Source organism: Pseudophryne corroboree, chromosome 11 (genome assembly GCF_028390025.1).
Source record: "Pseudophryne corroboree isolate aPseCor3 chromosome 11, aPseCor3.hap2, whole genome shotgun sequence".
NCBI classification, from domain to species: domain Eukaryota; kingdom Metazoa; phylum Chordata; class Amphibia; order Anura; family Myobatrachidae; genus Pseudophryne; species Pseudophryne corroboree.
Genome location: NC_086454.1, coordinates 350,537,252 through 350,558,344, shown reverse-complemented (window position 1 = coordinate 350,558,344; position 21,093 = coordinate 350,537,252). Strand labels below are relative to the sequence as shown.

General features: G+C 44.6%; 1 protein-coding gene across 5 annotated transcripts in view; it reads left to right on the top strand.

The window, feature by feature from the left end:
• KCTD15 (potassium channel tetramerization domain containing 15) overlaps positions 1 to 21,093 on the top strand; it is a 53,081-nt gene that overhangs the window by 496 nt on the left and 31,492 nt on the right. For 2 of the 5 annotated variants that reach the window (XM_063945984.1, XM_063945983.1), the window contains exon 2: positions 4,213 to 4,388. In XM_063945984.1, coding sequence (XP_063802054.1) covers positions 4,225 to 4,388 — 164 coding nt within the window. In that variant the 5' untranslated portion in view covers positions 4,213 to 4,224. The other 3 variants (XM_063945980.1, XM_063945982.1, XM_063945981.1) reach the window with 3 other exon arrangements.

Below are 21,093 nucleotides of genomic sequence, written 5' to 3'. Positions count from 1 at the left end.
GTGGCATGTGTGGTCCAGAGCCCACCGGGACCCATGTCCGGGTGCTGGGACTGTCCATCCGCTTCCTCTGCTCCAAAACTTTCCAGCAGCAGATTGCCGGGTCCCTTGCTGCTGCCATGCCGGGTGGCGGGTGCTGCCCCTTTAATGTAACCCTACTGGTGTCTGTATATATCTCTAGTGTATGTATATATTAGTGGGGTGGGGGGGGGGGGCTTCCTAGTGCCCTTCGCTCGCCCATGTAACACCACTTGCATGCACTTGTACAGTACAGTGCTTTACCACACAGCACCCGCACATAGAGATAAGCAAGGACTGGGCACTGCCCGCATCCTATCTGTGCACTGCTGCTGACATACAAGGGTTAACTCTTTCATGCAGCCGCTATGGCAGTGTGGTGCACTTTGGGGGGGTTGGATGATGCTTTCAGTGTTGATATGACAGTATGTTTTGTATACAACGTTATTGGCATTCTGTGAACTTGACTACCTCTCGGATACCTCTGCTGCCTGCCAGTGCCACCCGACTTCTTACCTACCTACCCGATCACCTTCATTCTATCATCGTCAGTAGGTGCTGGGGGTGTTGCAGTAACCTTTCACCTGTCCAGTCCCTTCATTCTACCCCGCTATAGATTCCGCAGCCTCCAGTATTAGTTACCAGGGGCCTGCAGACCAGTGCAAAGGGGTGGGGGCACCCCAAACTTCTCGCACTTTTTAAGTCGTCGTGTTCCCCCCCCCCCCCCCCCCCCTATTTAAGGGGTCTCTGCACACATCATCCCTGAGTGTGTGTCTTAGAGGAGTATTCCTGCTGGCTTTTGTGTTCTGCAGACAACACCCTGGAATATTCTCCACTTTCAACATTCTTTGCCCCGGGCAGTTGCCCCAGGCGCCCTGCTGGGATGGAGCTCTCCGAAATTGCCTTCTGTTTACCTTTTATGGTTAAAATAACAGCTTAGCAAAGAGGCAACTTGGTGGAGAAAGGATTTCTGCGGCTCTGCCCAGGCTGCTGCAGCCTTAGCTGGTTTAATCACCCCCAGAGAGCTTAACAACTGCGAGCACAATGGGACACAGAGTCATTTTGTGTGTAAATGAGCATAGCATCCTGATTACTTCACTTTACATGGGCAAATAGCTTTTACAAGCAACATTTGTGCAGCAACTCCCCAGAAGCAGGGGGAAGATAATCTGCCTTTTCAGAGGACTGCACGGGCTATTCTGGAGAAGGAGGAAGACGACAAAAGCCACTACACTGCCACATCAATTGGGGACCTGGCGGTGTTGGTTTTGCCCTCAGCTAGACTAAACGTCACCTGAAAACTTAAAGGCCACCCTCCTGTTTTTGTTTTGATTGTGTTTTATTTTAATGCAATTAAAGACGTGCGGTTCCTTTGCAAAAGGGCTGGCTAACGTAATTGCATTTAACCTGGTGTGCGCCAGGAAGGGCCCTGCGTCGGAGGGGCCAGGAGTCGACGTCTCTGTGTCGCACAATGACATCCTAGTGTGATTCGGTGGGAGTTCTTACAGTGAGTTTCATTTCTCAGTCAGTCCTGAGCAGTTTCACCTCTCTCCATCTATGCTGTTTTCTTGGGCCACTCAATGGCACTACTACCTTCACACAGAGGTTTGTAGGATCAATTCCGGTGCCCTGTTCCGCTGTGCCTTCTGGGAGCGGAGACGTTGGTCAATTTAACCCTTTGTTTAAAGTGGATGTCGTTTTCTGTTCTTATTTGTTATTTAAACATTTTTTAAAATCTGCTTTTTGTTTTCTAAAGGCTCAGTTGTATTGTTGCAATGCATGGGGGGGGGGTAAATGCAATGAGAATAGTCATTAGTGGAGGGAGTACCGTCACTTACTTTTCCATGCACTCACTTTGGGTGCTGCACTCCGTTTACAAGATGCTATAGTGTCCCGAGATGGAGATTGAACCCATATGGAATTCAGCCTTCACGTATTACAGTGAATGACTATAGTACGTTCGTTTTAAATGACCTTGTACTTGTGTATTCTAACCCCCCCTTACCCCCCCCCCCCATTATCTAGGTAAGTGACCTTCAGAAAGTGCCAGAGCAACATGTAGCATTGTACCGAGTCTATTTTATATCTGTTCTTAAGCAGTGTGCCATCAATGATTGATCGTATCCATTAAGGCATCAGTCAAAGAACTATGTATCCATCTATTTACCTATAGATCAATAAATAGATCGACAAATCAATCTGTGTGCCTATGATCAATCAGCACCGTGTAGATCTGTGCATCAGTAATACCCACCCATTCCTGTAAGAGTCTGCTTTATGTATAAAGCACCAACAGTGTGTGTAGCGTTGTACACTGATGGGGTCATGTTACAAATGACCTAGATTGCCATGAAGCGGAAGGTAATTGGGATGAAGAGTAGACCAGCATAAAATCTAAGATGCACGCGGGTACTTTAAAATCAGTATTGTTTATTGATGCTTTATCAGTTTATTGCTTATGTATCATTTATATTGAGTGTATATCTGTATGTGGGACTTCCAAGAACCACCGAATACATAATACAGCATATATACGTTATACTTTCTCACATTAGGTGTGTGTGTACTCACTGTATAGTAATATGACACAGTAAGTCCCAGAGGCTTGTATTGTCTGTGTTGTGTAACAGACTGTACTCTCTACTTATCAGATCACAGACCAGTGGTGATTGCGGTGTGTGTTATATATTATAATAGACTATACAATACGCTTATCCTATTACAGGCTAGCAGCGAACCCAGTCTATGTAAGACTAGATTTTGTAATAGATAGGGCTAAACACTACATGCAATTTTGCATTCGGTATTAAAAAGAAAAAAAAGAAAGAAAAAAAGAAACCAAACATCACTGATGATAGAATTTCTTCTTTTTTCTAACTTTTTGTACATTTTTGATATTTATATTTAAATGTTAAAAAGATTAATATTTGCAGAGTCCTTTATCGTAAGAAGCATCAGTCATCCTATATTGTGCTGTGGTACCTATGGCAGGTACAGTGCGGCAATACTTTGTTAGTTCAGCGCCAGGGCGTTGGGTCAGCAAACGAGACTTATACGCGTGCAGTAAGGTTGCGGGATTGATGACACTATAATCAGCGTTTATTGTAAGATCACCGTATTTTATTATCAATTTTTTATTTTTTTTATTTTTTTTAGTAGTGTTTTAGATATAGGTAGAGGAACTAGTGTAGATTGGAGCCCCCTGTTCTATAAATGTCTACTTTACTGGCCACGTTCCGAGATATTTTGTGGACCCGTGGCCACTTTCACCAGTCAGCTGTCCGACTGTAGCAAAAATATTCCACTGGAAGCAATTCCATATTTGTTTATTGCATGCATTAATTTTTGTTGGGTGCAAAAGTTACAATTAAAATATTTAAAGTGTTACAACTTACAATCATAGGAATAATGTTTCCGTACCATGACGTCTGGTCTCTGTACCATGACAAGGGTCACAAATAACTTTCATCTAATGTCGTTTAAACCAGCCAGATGGTAACTAATTATATTTTATACGTACATCAAAGCAAAGGATTTGTAAACATACCTAATACTGACCTATGCAATATTTCTGCGGCAGGTAGATTCATCGCGCGTAATACGGTATGTGGGCCCCTACTTCTATCGCTCTGCAAAAATAAAAACAAAGTTACTTGTTTTGCACTGTTTTATTTTGTGCACAGGTAAATACCGCTGAGGGGACATTATTACAGTAGGTGGATTGATCTGAAATAAATACCCCAGCTACTAAGGAAGTCTCTAATTTAGAGGTGTCTCGTTATTGAAACACACGTGCAAAAAAAAAACCCAAACCCTGAATCTCAATTCACAAATTGGTTATACGTTTGTCAGGGGATATTTCACTTCTAACACATAAGCCCACGACCTTTAATTAGAATTTTGCAGTTTGTTTTGTGCCCCTTAAGGCTGACACCTTGAAATAAAAAAAAAAGAAGAAGAGAAAAACGCTCCTGACTCCTTATTGCTAATAAGCATATTCCACCTACCCTCTGGTATGTTAAGAAAACGATGTAAATATATTTAATTGCGGCAGTGGCAATATTCTGTAAGCTGAAGGTATAAATCAGGCAGATGCAGAGATGATCTGATTAGATCTGTGATCACATCACAGAGATCATACTGATTCCGCTGATGAATTGCTGTTTTTTTAATTTGTTTTTTGTTCTTTGCTGCCAGGAGGAAACCAGCATGTCGCGCCTTTCTCTCACCCGCTCTCCGGTGTCACCCCTGGCTTCCCAAGGTATCCCTCTGCCAGCTCAGCTCACCAAATCCAATGCCCCGGTACATATCGATGTAGGGGGACATATGTATACAAGCAGCTTAGCCACGCTGACGAAGTACCCGGACTCTAGGTAAGAACCAATCCTTTCTACTTTATACCCTCAGCATCTCATGTTCCATGGTGCCCGGACTAGATTCTATTCCGCTCTTTCCTCCTTTTATGCTGGCATACCTGGCATAGATGACTGGTAAATGTGTACTTGCTCTATACCCTCAGATTACCCAGGGGATTCCGTGCACAGCACTATACCCTCAGATTACCCAGGGGATTCCGTGCACAATCATGAAATATTTTGGTACTGGAAGTATTTGCATTGTAGATGAAGGACGCTGCTTCCGGTATTCAGGCTTGAATGAAGTATAAAACCATTAAGGACTTTTTTGGTATATGAAGTCTTTAAAATATATTTTTAACAAAAATATTTTATACTTGTATGTTTGCCGCATTCACTTAAATTCACGGTTGGTCGATTTTTGGATATGCGTTGACCTTTTAAGGCGTACTTTGAATTGAACTTTCTGCAAAACAGAAGCATAAGAAGTTCTTAGAGCGCCGAAGGAGTTGACAAAACTTTAAAAAGTGCATTACGGACTTAAGGGTTAAATCAGTGGTTCCCAAACTGTATGCCGCCTCGGAACACTTGCAGGGGTGCCTCGGATTGGTGGTCCATGACCAATCAAAATTATTTCTGGTCAATGTAATAGGCAAAACCAGTGCAGGCGGCTGCCAATCATAAAATATGTGGACAGACAGAAGCAAATCTTGTCCCTCACCACATAATGGAACCTAAAGGTGACCTATAAACACAATTTTTTTATTTAACATTTATTTAAAAATTTTGCGCGAAGAAATTTTTGGCCTAGGGGTGCCGTGAATAAAATTGTGATACTCTGGGGTGCAACGATTCCAAAAAGTTTGAGAACCACAGGGTTAAGTTATTATTATGTTGGGGGGGGGGGTTTGTATGGAGTAATTGTGTAGTGCAGATAAGTCGTTTTTGTTCTCTCCGTCCTTTGTATGAACTGACCACAACCTAACTCCAAAAACTTTCTATCGACTAGTTATGTCTGACTCCCTGCTGTAGACGTAAGCCTTTTCTCATTAGCTGTGCTCTCCCAATTAGCTGCATAATTAGCAGCACTTTGCATTATAGCAGCGCGGACAGGAGGGCGACTTTGCTGTGCTTTCCGGTTGTGTCTGACCCGCCTGTACATAAACTTATTACAGAGACTGCTACGTTGTGCATGGGTGCCGCTGATTCATAGTTAAACTGTAACCAATATTTTCCATTATGAAGGTCATAGCTAGAATCAAAAAGATGAGACGTTTGTCATTTAAAAAAATAAAAAAATGTTTTTTTTATTTATTCACGTACTGACGAAAAGAGATTGGAGGTAAAGGGGCAGCCCTGGGTACTTGCTACTTACCATATACAGCATTCTTTGGCTATAAGAGCTACGTTTGTCACATAATAATTAGGAACACAAGCCAAGCCTCTGTTGCCAGATGTTTGGCAGGACGTGCAGACATTACAGTCCCCTGCACTGTGCGGTGAGAATATCACTTTCCGGCATCTGGGGTACATTTCACTTCTTGAGTTGGAGGAGAGACTCCTATAGTCTGTCATGGACTTAGTGTTGGTATCCGCAGTATACCTGAATATTTTTGCAGACAGATGTACAGATAGTTTTTGCAGATAGATTTACTAAACCCTTCTAATTAGGTAAAGTGGAGGTGTTGTCCAAAATCAGCCAATCAGATCCTACCGATCATAAAGCAATAGCTAGGCTCTGATTGGTTTCTGATGGGCAAAACCGCCCCCCTGTCCCTTTTAGACGTAATAAATCTTCTGATAAATGGCTGTTCTTTTACTGTACTTTTAGGGAGAGATTGAAAAATGTAAAAAAGTGTCGAATTTTGGTCCTTTCTCTATCGTCCTAGTGGATGCTGGGGTTCCTGAAAGGACCATGGGGAATAGCGGCTCCGCAGGAGACAGGGCACAAAAAGTAAAGCTTTAGGATCAGGTGGTGTGCACTGGCTCCTCCCCCTATGACCCTCCTCCAAGCCTCAGTTAGATTTTTGTGCCCGGCCGAGAAGGGTGCAATCTAGGTGGCTCTCCTAAAGAGCTGCTTAGAAAAGTTTAGCTTAGGTTTTTTATTTTACAGTGAGTCCTGCTGGCAACAGGATCACTGCAACGAGGGACTTAGGGGAGAAGAAGTGAACTCACCTGCGTGCAGGATGGATTGGCTTCTTGGCTACTGGACATTAGCTCCAGAGGGACGATCACAGGTACAGCCTGGATGGTCACCGGAGCCTCGCCGCCGGCCCCCTTGCAGATGCTGAAACGAGAAGAGGTCCAGAATCGGCGGCAGAAGACTCCTCAGTCTTCTTAAGGTAGCGCACAGCACTGCAGCTGTGCGCCATTTTCCTCTCAGCACACTTCACACGGCAGTCACTGAGGGTGCAGGGCGCTGGGAGGGGGGCGCCCTGGGAGGCAAATGAAAACCTTTTTTGGCTAAAAATACCTCACATATAGCCTCCGGGGGCTATATGGAGATATTTAACCCCTGCCAGAATCCGTTAAGAGCGGGAGACGAGGCCGCCGAAAAAGGGGCGGGGCCTATCTCCTCAGCACACAGCGCCATTTTCCCTCACAGAAAGGCTGGAGGGAAGGCTCCCAGGCTCTCCCCTGCACTGCACTACAGAAACAGGGTTAAAACAGAGAGGGGGGGCACTAATTTGGCGTTAGAAATATATAAAAAAGATGCTATAAGGGAAAACACTTATATAAGGTTGTCCCTATATAATTATAGCGTTTTTGGTGTGTGCTGGCAAACTCTCCCTCTGTCTCTCCAAAGGGCTAGTAGGTCCTGTCCTCTATCAGAGCATTCCCTGTGTGTGTGCTGTGTGTCGGTACGTGTGTGTCGACATGTATGAGGACGATGTTGGTGAGGAGGCGGAGCAATTGCCTGTAATGGTGATGTCACTCTCTAGGGAGTCGACACCGGAATGGATGGCTTATTTAGGGAATTACGTGATAATGTCAACACGCGCCAAGGTCGGTTGACGACATGAGACGGCCGACAAACAATTAGTACCGGTCCAGACGTCTCAAAAACACCGTCAGGGGTTTTAAAACGCCCGTTTACTTTAGTCGGTCGACACAGACACAGACAGGGACACTGAATCCAGTGTCGACGGTGAATAAACAAACGTATTCCTTATTAGGGCCACACGTTAAGGGCAATGAAGGAGGTGTTACATATTTCTGATACTACAAGTACCACAAAAGAGGGTATTATGTGGGATGTGAAAAAACTACCGTAGTTTTTCCTGAATCAGATAAATTAAATGAAGTGTGTGATGATGCGTGGGTTCCCCCCGATAGAAAATATGGGCGGTATACCCTTTCCCGCCAGAAGTTAGGGCGCGTTGGGAAACACCCCTTAGGGTGGATAAGGCGCTCACACGCTTATCAGAACAAGTGGCGGTACCGTCTATAGATAGGGCCGTCCTCAAGGAGCCAGCTGACAGGAGGCTGGAAAAATATCATAAAAAGTATATACACACATACTGGTGTTATACTGCGACCAGCGATCGCCTCAGCCTGGATGTGCAGAGCTGGGGTGGCTTGGTCGGATTCCCTGACTAAAAATATTGATACCCTTGACAGGGACAGTATTTTATTGACTATAGAGCATTTAAAGGATGTATTTCTATATATGCGAGATGCACAGAGGGATATTTGCACTCTGGCATCAAGAGTAAGTGCGATGTCCATATCTGCCAGAAGATGTTTATGGACACGACAGTGGTCAGGTGATGCAGATTCCAAACGGCACAAAGGTGTATTGCCGTATAAAGGAAGAGGAGTTATTTGGGGTCGGTCCATCGGACCTGGTGGCCACGGCAACTGCTGGAAAATCCACCGTTTTTACCCTAAGTCACATCTCTGCAGAAAAAGACACCGTCTTTTCAGCTTCAGTCCTTTCGTCCCTATAAGAGTCATATCTGCCCAGGGATAGAGGAAAGGGAAGAAGACTGCAGCAGGCAGCCCATTCCCAGGAACAGAAGCGTTCCAACCCTTCTGACAAGCTCTCAGCATGGCGCTGAGACCGTACAGGACCCCTGGATCCTACAAGTAGTATCCCAGGGGTACAGATTGGAATGTCGAGACGTTTCCCCTGCGCAGGCTCCTGAAGTCTGCTTTACCAAGGTCTCCCTCCGACAAGGAGGCAGTATGGGAAAAAATTCACGAGCTGTATTCCCAGCAGGTGATAATTAAATTACCCCTCCTACAACAAGAAAAGGGGGTATTATTCCACACTATATTGTGGTACTGCAGCCAGAAGGCTAGGTGAGACCTATTCTAAATCTAAAAAAATTTGAACACTTACAAAGGTTCAAATCAAGATGGAGTCACTCAGAGCAGTGATAACGAACCGGGAAGAAGGGGACTATCTGGTGTCCCGAGACATCAGGGATGCTTACCTCCATGTCCCAAATTTGCCCTTATCATTAAGGGTACCTCAGGTTCGTGGTACAGAACTGTCACTATCAGTTTCAGACGCTGCCGTTTGGATTGTCTACGGCACCCCGGGTCTTTACCAAGGTAATGGCCGAAATGATGGTTCTTCTTCGAAGAAAAGGCGTCTTAATTATCCCTTACTTGGACGATCTCCTGATAAGGGCAAAGTCCAGGGAACAGTTGGAGGTCGGAGTAGCACTATCTCGGATACTGTTACAACAGCAGGGGTGGATTCTAAATATTCCAAAATCGCAGCTGATCCCGACAACAAGTCTCCTGTGCTTAGGGATGATTCTGGACACAGTCCAGAAAAAGGTGTTTCTCCCGGAAGAGAAAGCCAGGGAGTTATCCGAGCTAGTCAGGAACCTCCTAAAATCAGTGCATCATTGCACAAGGGCCATGGTAAAAAAATGGTGACTTCCTTCGAAGCAATTCCAGTCGGCAGATTTCATGCAAGAACTTTTCAGTGGGATCTGCTGGACAAATGGTCCGGATCGCATCTTCAGATGCATCAGCGGATAACCCTATATCCAAGGACAAGGGTGTCTCTCCTGTGGTGGTTACAGAGTGCTCATCTTCTAGAGGGCCGCAGATTCGGCATTCAGTTTTGGATGTTGGTGACCACGGAGGCCAGCCCGAGAGGCTGGGGAGCAGTCACACAAGGAAAAAATTTCCAGGGAGTGTGATCAAGTCTGGAGATTTTTCTCCACATAAATATAGCTAAGGGTAAATTTATAATGCTCTAAGCTTAGCAAGACCTCTGCTTCAAGGTCAGCCGGTATTGATCCAGTGGGATAAAACATCACGGCAGTCGCCCACGTAAATAGACAGGGCGGCACAAGAAGCAGGAGGGCAGTGGCAAAAACTGCAAGGACTTTTCGCTGGGCGGAAAATCATGTGATAGCACTGTCAGCAGTGTTTCATTCCGGGAATGGAAACTGGGAAGCAGACTTCCTCAGTAGGCACGACCTCCACCCGGCAGAGTGGGAACTTCATGGGGAAGTTTTCCACATAATTGTAAACCGTTGGGAATTACCAAAGGTGGACATGATGGCGTCCCGTCTGAACAAAAAACGGGACAGGTATTGCGCCAGGTTAAGAGACCCTCAGGCAATAGCTGTGGACGTTCTGGTAACACCGTGGGTGTACCAGTCGGTGTATGTGTTCCATCCTCTGCTTTTCATACCTAAGGTACTGAGAATTATAAGACGTAGAGGAGTAAGAACTATACTCATGGCTCCGGATTGGCCAAGAAGGACTTGGTACCCGGAACTTCAAGAGATGCTCACAGAGGACTTATGGCCTCTGCCGCTAAGAAGGGACTTGTTTCAGCAAGTACCATGTCTGTTCCAAGACTTACCGCAGCTGCGTTTGACGGCATGGCGGTGGAACGCCGGATCCTAAGGGAAAAGGCATTCAGGAAGAGGTCATTCCTACCCTGGTCAAAGCCAGAAAGGAGGTGACCGCACAACATTATCACCACATGTGGCGAAAATATGTTGCGTGGTGTGAGGCCAGGAAGGCCCCACGAAGAAATTTCAACTCGGTCGATTCCTGCATTTCTTGCAAACAGGAGTGTCTATGGGCCTCAAATTGGGGTCCATTAAGGTTCAAATTTCGGCCCTGTCGATTTTTCTTCCAGAAAGAATTGGCTTCAGTTCCTGAAGTCCAGAAGTTTGTCAAGGGAGTATTGCATATACAACCCCCTTTTGTGCCTCCAGTGGCACTGTGGGATCTCAACGTAGTTCTGGGATTCCTCAAAACACATTGGTTTAAAACCAGTCAAATCTGTGGATTTGAAGCATCTCACATGAAAAGTGAACATGCTCTTGGACCTGGCCTGGACCAGGCGAGTGTCAAATTGGTGGTTTTTTTCTCAAAAAAGCCCATATCTGTTTGTCCATTCGGACAGGGCAGAGCTGCGGACTCGTCCCCAGTTCTCTCCCTAAGGTGGTGTCAGTGTTTCACCTGAACCAGCTTATTGTGGTGTCTTGCGCCTACTAGGGACTTGGAGGACTCCAAGTTGCTAGATGTGGTCAGGGCCCTGAAAATATAGGTTCCAGGACGGCTGGAGTCAGGAAAACTGACTTGCTGTTATCCTGTATGCACCCAACAAACTGGGTGCTCTTGCTTTTAAGCAGACTTTTTGCTAGTTGGATGTGTAATACAATTCAGCTTGCACATTCTGTGGCAGGCCTGCCACAGCCAAAATATGTAAATGCCCATTCCACAAGGAAGGTGGGCTCATCTTGGGCGGCTGCCCGAGGGGTCTCGGCTTTACAACTTTGCCGAGCGGCTATTTAGTCAGGGGCAAACACGTTTGTAAAATCCTACAAATTTGATACCCTGGCTAAGGAGGACCTGGAGTTCTCTCATTCGGTGCTGCAGAGTCATCCGCACTCTCCCGCCCGTTTGGGAGCTTTGGTATAATCCCCATGGTCCTTTCAGGAACCCCAGCATCCACTAGGACGATAGAGAAAATAAGAATTTACTTACCGATAATTCTATTTCTCGGAGTCCGTAGTGGATGCTGGGCGCCCATCCCAAGTGCGGATTATCTGCATTACTTGTACATAGTTACAAAAATCGGGTTATTATTGTTGTGAGCCATCTTTTCAGAGGCTCCGCTGTTATCATACTGTTAACTGGGTTCAGATCACAGGTTGTACAGTGTGATTGGTGGTATGAGTCTTACCCGGGATTCATAAATCCTTCCTTATTGTGTACGCTCGTCCGGGCACAGTACCTAACTGAGGCTTGGAGGAGGGTCATAGGGGGAGGAGCCAGTGCACACCACCTGATCCTAAAGCTCTTTTTGTGCCCTGTCTCCTGCGGAGCCGCTATTCCCCATGGTCCTTTCAGGAACCCCAGCATCCACTACGGACTCCGAGAAATAGAATTATCGGTAAGTAAATTCTTATTTTTTAAAGTACACGCAAGATAAGTAAATTTTTTTGCTGAATTTGGCTGCTTTTGCAGTTGCCGTCTTAGGTGAATAGGGCAGCACGGATGGTGTAGTGGTTAGCATTACTGCCTCACAGCACTGAGGTCATGGGTTCGATTCCCACCATGGCCCTAACTGTGTGGAGTTTGTATGTTCTCCCCGTACTTGCGTGGGTTTCCTCCGGGTACTCCGGTTTTCTCCCACAATCCAAAAATATACTGGTAGGTAAATTGGCTCCCAACAAAATTAACCCTAGTGTGAATGTGTGTGTGTGTACATGTGATAGGGAGTATAGATTGTAAGCTCCACTGGGGCAGGGACTGATATGAATGGGCAAATATTCTCTGTACAGCACTGCGGAATATGTGTGCGCTATATAAATAACTGGTAATAAATAAATATATTGCGATAGATTGCATTATACTGTGTGTAAGAGGTTCTGGGATAACTGGTCGACAGTCATTAGGTCGACCACTATTGGCCGACATTGACATTATCAACATGGGAAAATGGGCGACACATGAAAATGGTCGACGTGGGACAGGTCGACACATGAAAACGTTGACGTGGATTTTTCAATTGTATTTGGTGTTGTGTTTTCTGTAACATGACCAGTAACCCCAATTAGTGTACCGTGTCCCCTTGCATTTGCGGGCAAGATGCCGCTGCGCTCAGCACAGGTTACTATTACCACGTGGATAGTAAAGTATGAAAAGTTAAAAATCTATTAAAAAAAAAAAAATGTGTCGACCTATCATCCGGATACAGTATGGGAGGCCAGATAGGGGCGGAGATATGCAAATCACAGCTTTGAAGACACACCCGCGTGCAGTGTTTGGCGTAGGGTAGTTTTGACATCAGGAGCGCTCTCCGAATCTCACAGTTGGCGAATAGGCTACTGCGCCATATATAAATATATATATATATATATATATATATATATATATATATATATATATATAGTCCCGCAATGGTGTGGCACTCGGCTTTGAAGAATAAACAATAAACCAGCCAGGTTTAGCAACGTTTCAGTGCTTTATTGCACTATCGTCAGTATCCTGACGATAGTGCAATAAAGCACTGAAACGTTGCTAAACCTGGCTGGTTTATTGTTTATTCTTCAAAGCCGAGTGCCACACCATTGCGGGACTATATTTATACATATGTGTATATGTGGAGGCACCGGCGCAGCTATTTGTCTTCACCGTGGAGTGCCGGTCTGAAAATTGCTATATATATATATATATATATATATATATATATATATATATATATATATATATATATATATATATATATATATATATATATATATATATATATATATATTTTGTGTACAATGCAGCCACCGGCATAACGCCCTGCTTTTGCTAATAGTTCTGTGCTAATGTGAATTTCGGTATACTCGTGTCTTCCAATCTAATTAAGTAGCTAAACTCAATTTTCTCCTCTGAGTTGCCTGAGGCGAATGTAGCCCGATTGCAAGTCACATGTCTAGTTCATTATTCCCCAGCGCGTCACGCCCAGGGCCCCGGGGCCTCTTTGTAAGCAGAGCTGCCAGCAATTCTGTAAAAATTCTACAGACAAAAAGTGAAGACACTGAAGTGTTAATCTGGACGGTTTTACAGGCATTCACTAATAACAAAACGATTCTATGTAACATGTATTAATATTTTTGTTTGGAAAATATTCGGAGAGAGGCACGTGATAGGCTCAGACTTTGCAAAAGTGATGATTTTGCAACAGGATTTAAAGGGGTGATTCTTGCAAAAAAAAAAAAAAATTTTTTTTTTGCAGAAAAAAATCCATTTAATGATGTCAAGAGGCATCTGAATGGCATTTACTAAGCGTTTGATAAAGGTAAATATTCAAACACCAGGAGTTATGTACCCTAAATAATAAGCCGATGGCCATGTGAGTGCATCGGTTTTGTAGAAGTAACCACCTATAGTTCTGTATGTACATGGATGCAACATTGTTATATAAGACTCCGTATCTTGCGTCTGCCGCCTGTAAAGTCACCTGTGTATTTAGAACGCACAATACAACTCTTCAGATGTCCCCGTGACAGTGGCGATTGTGTCGCCCCAGCCAGTGATTGGGGGAGGCTATGGCTGGGCGAGCGTTGTGTGTGCAAGTCACCAGTGACTGAGCCCGGCAGTGTGACAATAGTTTTCCTGTCATTCCTGAGAGGCAGAAACTAGTCTCCTATGTCATTTGATGATCCGGTTCTAATTACAGGTGCTGTGCTCATTGCTGTGACCTGTAATTAAGCAGCAGCCCTGCCTCCCTGATAGGTGCGCTCGGTGATCCATACACGTGCCTGCTTTCCATTACGGAGAGATCTCTGTTTAAAATTGAATCCTAATAATAACTGAGTCATCTGGTTTATGGAAGAAGGTCACAATAATAATACAGGGAAAACTAATATAAATTCACGTGTCATCAGAATGGCCCTGTGCTAAGCCGGCGTGTATGTAGGCAGGGATCAGGGGGCTGCAACGGCAAGAGATAAACATTATATCCACCAATACTGAGGAATGCTCTGAATGTTATGCCATTCCAGTCCTCAGGCTTCTCCAACAGTGCATGTTTTCCAGATCTCCTAGTTGGGGCGCAGGTGTGTTCAGTACTTGCTGACACTTTCTGAAAGATCCAAAGTTTTAACTGTTTTACTTGTGATACTGGGGAGATCTAGAAAACATGCGGTGTTAAGGGTCCCTGAGGACTGGAGTTGGGAAACGATTTACTAAAGGAACTCTGTGTTTAGAGCAGGTTTTCCCAAACTCGTCATCAAGGCACCTGAATAGTTCAGATATTAAGGATATCCACAGATGATGTAATCAAACCGACTTATGTACCAATTAAGTCACCTGTGCTTAAGCATTAAAACCAGTACTGTGAAGCTGGGTACACTGTAGACAATGGTGGTCATTCCGAGTTGATCACTAGCTGCATTTGTTCGCTGTGCAGCGATGAGGCAAAAAAACGGCACTTCTGTGCATGCGTATGCGGCGCAATGCGCACGCGCGACGTACTATTACAACGAACGATGTAGTTTCACACAGGGTCTAGCGAAGCTTTTCAGTCGAACTGCTGGCCGCAGAGTGATTGACATGAAGTGGGCGTTTCTGGGTGTCAACTGACCGTTTTCAGGGAGTGTTCAAAAAAACACAGGCGTGGCTGGGCAAACGCAGGCATGGCTGGGCGAATGCAGGGCGTGTTTGTGACGTCAAAACAGGAACTGAACAGTCTGAAGTGATCGCAAGCGCTGAGTAGGTATTGATCTACTCTAAAACTGCACAAAAAACTTTGTAGCCGCTCTGCGATCCTTTTGTTCGCACTTCTGCTGAGCTAAAATACACTCCCAGTGGGCGGCGGCATAGCGTTTGCACGGCTGCTAAAAACTGCTAGCGAGCGATCAACTCGGAATGACCTCCAATGTGTGTACCCGGCGATATCGGCATTTGTTCATAGAGAGGGGAGGCCGAGAGTTGAAGGAGACCGCGGAGGAATGCTTGCAATGGCCTGTCGAGTGTAAACGTTCCGCTTACCGCAGAAATGTCTTTATCCAATGGCAGAACATAAACAGAAAATATTGTCACATTTACTTTCCTGTACACAATACAAAGAAAGAAAGTTTTACGATTATGTCCCATTAAAACGGTCACCGTGTATCCTCTAACCCCTAATTCCGGAGGTGCTTTATATCTTTTATTATGAACCTTAATGCTGCTTTATGAATCTTTGCAACTTCCCAAGTCCTGCAGCCTTTCAAATTTTGTCTTCTGCAAGTCCTTAAGGCATTCCTGCTCCTAAGAGGTAATTATTCCTCCCCCGGACTCTCTTGCTTCCCTACATGCAGAGTGAAATATTAATTTTAGGAAGACATATATTAGAAAAAGTATGAGAAAAGAGCTTCCTAGCAGGCTCCTCAGGTCTGGTGCTGCAGTCCGTGTAGTACAGACTGGCGGCAGGCCTTGTGGGAAACATATCTGTTACCTGCGCTGGGAATAGCATTGTGTTTCATGTCCAGCCTCATAACTGCAAGTGCAATCAAGCATTGGTTCATGGAAGGGGAAACCGCCATTCCTTCAAGGAACGATCTGCAGAAACGGAGGGGTGTTTTTGCAGATGTGGGGGGGGGGTTTGAGCCATGATGCCAACATCACGACAATGAAATCCCGACAGGGGTAAGGTAGGGCTATTCTCCCCTTTCCCCTACCCCTCCCTTATCACAGCCTAACTCTAACCTCCCCCTTTGGTGCCTAACCCTAACCTCTCCACTCCCGCACGTTAAACCTAACCCTCTCCCCTTGGTGCCTAACCCTAACTCAACCCTTCCCCCCTCTCCCCCCAAAATGTAAGATGTGCAGAGATTAGATGTGGGAGAGGTGGGGGGGGGGGGGTGTCAGTGGTCAAGTCTGAGTATTTACTCTGCATACAACAATGCATGTATTTCCCCTTTTGTAATGCAACATGGTTTGTCCAGGTGCAAAGTTAATTGATTTTTTTGGTTTTTTTTTTTTTTACTTACCCTTTATCTGTGTAAAAACTTACATTATGTGATGCTGCTTCCAAAGCACCAGCCAGCAATTTTACCTTGCTCACCTGTCTTCCTGCGACTTTGACTGTGATGTTGCTATTTACAGAGGGTGATTCAGACCTGATCGTAGATGTGCCAAATTTAGCACTTCTACGATCAACTTCCCTGACATGCGGGGGGGGGGCAGCACAGGGCCAGTCCGCCCCGCATGTCAGTCCCTGTCCCGTCGCACAAGTACAAAAGCATCTCACAGTGGCCGGGAGCTACTCATCGCTGCCCAGGTCGCAGCGACTGCGTGTGACATCACGCAGCCACCGCAGCTCAGTTGGGTCACACCTGCGTTGGCCGGACCGCGCCACTTAAATGGCGCCTTAACGCTGCTGTCCTGCTCCCTCCCGCCCAGCGACTTCCTCTGCCTGTCAATCAGGCAGAGGCGATTGCTAGCTAAAGACAGTCGTCGGCTGTCTGGCATGCGCCGGCGCACTGCAGCGCATGTGCAGTCCAGGCCTGACACGCACAGCACCGATCTGGTCTAAATTAGCCCCATAGAACGCAGATATATTCTTTTAACCAACAAGCGACCTCGTATTACCGCGTCGCACACCCCGCTTGCTGTGTAAGGTATGTATACAGTATGTGGTTACCAGGATGTCACATGAGTAAGTGACCAGTGAGGCAGGTACCTGAACAGGGTCTAATAAGTGGCTATTGCTATATAGCTCACCCATTGTAAAGGCGATGTTATTACTGCCTATAGAATTATCATACCCCTCCCTGTCAGCTTTTACTCACCTTTTATTATTCATAGCCACCTATTAATCATAAGATGATCTGTAATTTTACTTGTCTGTTACCTTCTGTTGGGGAAGTTTTATTTATTTATATATATATATATATATATATATATATATGATATAATTTTTATTTTATTTTTTCTCTAAAAAAATATATTGAGCGGGTGCTCTCGATCACAGGTTCTCAAACTCGGTCCTCAGCACCCCACACAGTGCATGTTTTGCAGGTCTCCTCACAGAATGACAAGTGAAATAATTAACTCCACCTGCGACCTTTTAAAATGTGTCTGTACTTAATACACCTGTGCACCTGCTGGGTTACCTGCAAAACATGCACTGTGTGGGGTCCTGAGGACCGAGTTTGAGAACCTATGCTCTAGATCAGTGGTTCTCAAACTCGGTCCTCAGGACCCCACACAGTGCATGTTTTGCAGGTAACCCAGCAGGTGCACAGGTGTATTAATTAATCACTGACACATTTTAAAAGGTCCACAGGTGGAGTTAATTATGTCACTTGTGATTCTGTGAGGAGACCTGCAAAACATGCACCGTGTGGGGTCCTGAGGACCGAGTTTGAGAACCTGTGCTCTAGATCAGAGGTTCTCAAACTCGGTCCTCAGGACCCCACACAGTGCAGGTTTTGCAGGTAACCCAGCAGGTGCACAGGTGTATTAATTACTCACTGACACATTTTTAAAGGTCCACAGGTGGAGCTAATTATTTCACTTGTGTTTCTGTGAGGAGACCTGCAAAACATGCACCGTGTGGGGTCCTGAGGACCGAGTTTGAGAACCTGTGCTCTAGATCATAGGTCTGCATGTTTTGCAGGTAACCCAGCAGGTGCACAGGTGTATTAATTACTCACAGACACAGTTTAAAAGGTCCGCAGGTGGAGTTAATTATTTCACTTGTGATTCTGTGAAGAGACCTGCAAAACATGCGCTGTGTGGGGGTAATGAGGACCGAGTTTGAGAACCTGTGCACTAGATGAAATCTTCAACTTACTGGCAATATATTATCCAAGATATATTTCTCAGAAGGGGTTGTATAAAATCCAGTGGTTTTCATTTTTATTAGTTGATGCCTAAAAAGTTCTCCTAACTACAGGTTGAGTATCCCATATCCAAATATTCCGAAATACGGACTTTTTTGAGGGAGAGTGAGATAGTGAAACCTTTGTTTTTTGATGGCTCAATGTACACAAACTTTGTTTAATACACAAAGTTATTAAAAATATTGTATTAAATGACCTTCAGGCTGTGTGTATAAGGTGTATATGAAACATAAATGAATTGAGTGAATGTAGACACACTTTGTTTAATGCACAAAGTTATAAAAAATATTGGCTAAAATTACCTTCAGGCTGTGTGTATAAGGTGTATATGTAATATAAATGCATCCTGTGCTTAGATTTAGGTCCCATCACCATGATATCTCATTATGGTATGCAATTATTCCAAAATACGGAAAAATCCCATATCCAAAATACCTCTGGTCCCAAGCATTTTGGATAAGGGAGACTCAACCTGTATTAACACCTGATTAAAAAACAGGCGTTTAGCCTTACATATCTTATACACACAATTGGTGCAATTTAAATATGTATTAAAACATGTAAAGTCACACAATACTAAAGCAGAGTAATACAATGCACATTTGTGACAATAGCTGTTAGGTTCTTACTCCTGAGGGGGTACAGGTTCCCCACTGTGGCTCTTACAGTCTCTTTACCCTACGCGTTTCGTCTCCTCGTGAGACATCATTAGGAGGTTAATCTCTGTAGTAGTAAGTAGTCAACCATGTGGGATCAAGATGTAACAAATACGTCAGGCCTGGCCAGCATGTGGCTCTCCAGTTGTTATGAAACTACAAGTCCCAGCATGCCCTGCCACAGTTTTGCTATTAGGTACTGCTAAAACTGTGTCAGGGCATGCTGGGGTGTGTAGTTTTACTACAGCTGGAGAGCCACAGGTTGGCCAGGCCTGCAATAGGTGGTCTATCAGGCGGCGAATCGGAGCCCATATAAAACTACATGGACTTCACTCCTGGATTTTAAGTGCAGTTGTGAGTAAACTATTCTATAGATGCGTCCAAGTGATGACGGCAAACAAAGGGTCGCGGTATCCACTTGTTAACATGGATAGCGCTCCAGAAGATGAATGAAACGTCACAAACCAGGGTAAAGTTTCTTTGAAAGCTGCATTACCACCTAGGAAATAATTCTAGTCATCTTATATAAATGGTGGGGTGGGGGGACCTTCCTATTCTCCTTCTCCTTCTTGTCTCAGAGAACTCTAGGACGCCCAGGAGTAAACAGCTGCAATGATCGGATCTCAGGGCTTCGGCCAAGGGACTAGCTCACTTTGGAATATACCTTCCTATTTGGCAACACAACGTTTAGGTTACAGACAAGATACTTTGGCCAACATGTAACATTTCGAATTGAAAAGATAGAGGTCTGAGCCTTTCTTATCTACTACACTGATTACTTGTTCCTTTTTGTTAATCTTGCTGCAGGAATAGTGGTCAGTAATAAAGTTAACCCATACCGCAGTCTGGAAGCTGATTGGTTGAAATGTCTTTTCGCCCGTACAGGGGACAGTACAGAGGCATAAAAAGTGTTTGCAGATCATTTTATTATTATTTATAAAATAGGATTTTATTATTATTATTTTTTTACATTAATCAGTGAAAGTCTCCTTTTATAAAAATGTTGCCTTCTAGTCTAAAAATATCTTCTGCTTAATTATTAAAGAATTCATTCTTTAAAAAAAAACAACAACCCAGCAGCCTGTTTGCGTATGGTGGTAATACCGCCGCGGTTTATCCTGCGTCTGACGTAAGTTACTGGGTTATTACTGGATCGAGTTGATTCAGTGCATTTACCATGTGCCACATATTGTAGTGATACAGTGTGCAGTGCGCGGACTCACATTTGGCCTTGTAACAAAGGCACTTACCCCTGTCTGTTGCAGTAGAATACGCAGAGAGTGTGGAGGTGATAGAAATATATCACTTGTCTATAATCAATGTGCCAATTATCAATAGCTTAGGGAGCAGTTTCTATGCTGCAGAAATCCTGACGTGTCATAGAGTCATTAGCATGCACAGAATCCTGGATGTAATGGAGTTGGCCTGTCCTTGCCAATCCTACGCTAGATGTTCTGTAATGAATACGCCAAACTCTGCTCCCTGGATTCTACAGAGAACAAGAGCAGCAGATTGCCCAGGGCCCAATGAGATTCAGAGCCAAGGGCTATTGACCTAGTGTTACAGCTGTACCATGTGCTGCAGGAAGCTGCACACAGAGGGGGGAAGGGTTGTGTGCGTGTGTGTGCTGGAACCATGCTACCTCATATAATATATATATATTTGTGGTGTCCACATATGCAGACCTCTGACAACGATGATTAAGCGTAGACGCCTTTATTTACTGAGCACGGAGATATCGGGACCATCTGGGACACTGATGGACCGACTCGTTTCAAAACCAGGGCAGACACATTTTTTTCTTTTTGCTATTTTTCTTTTAATTGCTCCACCTCCGGTTGCAGCATTTGTACACACATCAGGCAGCTGGGATCTGTTGCATGTTGCAGATCCCTTAAACCAGGTCTATACCGATATTCTGCGCTGCGGAATGTCTGCCTGCTAATAAATATTCTGCAAGGGTGTGCAGCAGGTTCTCCGCCCCCCTTTTTGGGGACAGTATTGGAAGAAGTCCCCAGCGAGGTGAAAAGAGGCGGCGCTCCTGTTATCAATCGTCACATATTTTAGAAGTCTTTATTGTAACTTCCATAAGTGATTAAACCCTAATGCATGCAGGTAACGATGCAGATTTTATTTCTATATTATTGGCCTCCTGATACCATGTTTAGCTTAGGGATACTGTTAATGTATATGCTGTAGCAGGTAGACGTTCATTGTAAGGCACCAGACAAAAACTTAGACTGTCCATGTAAA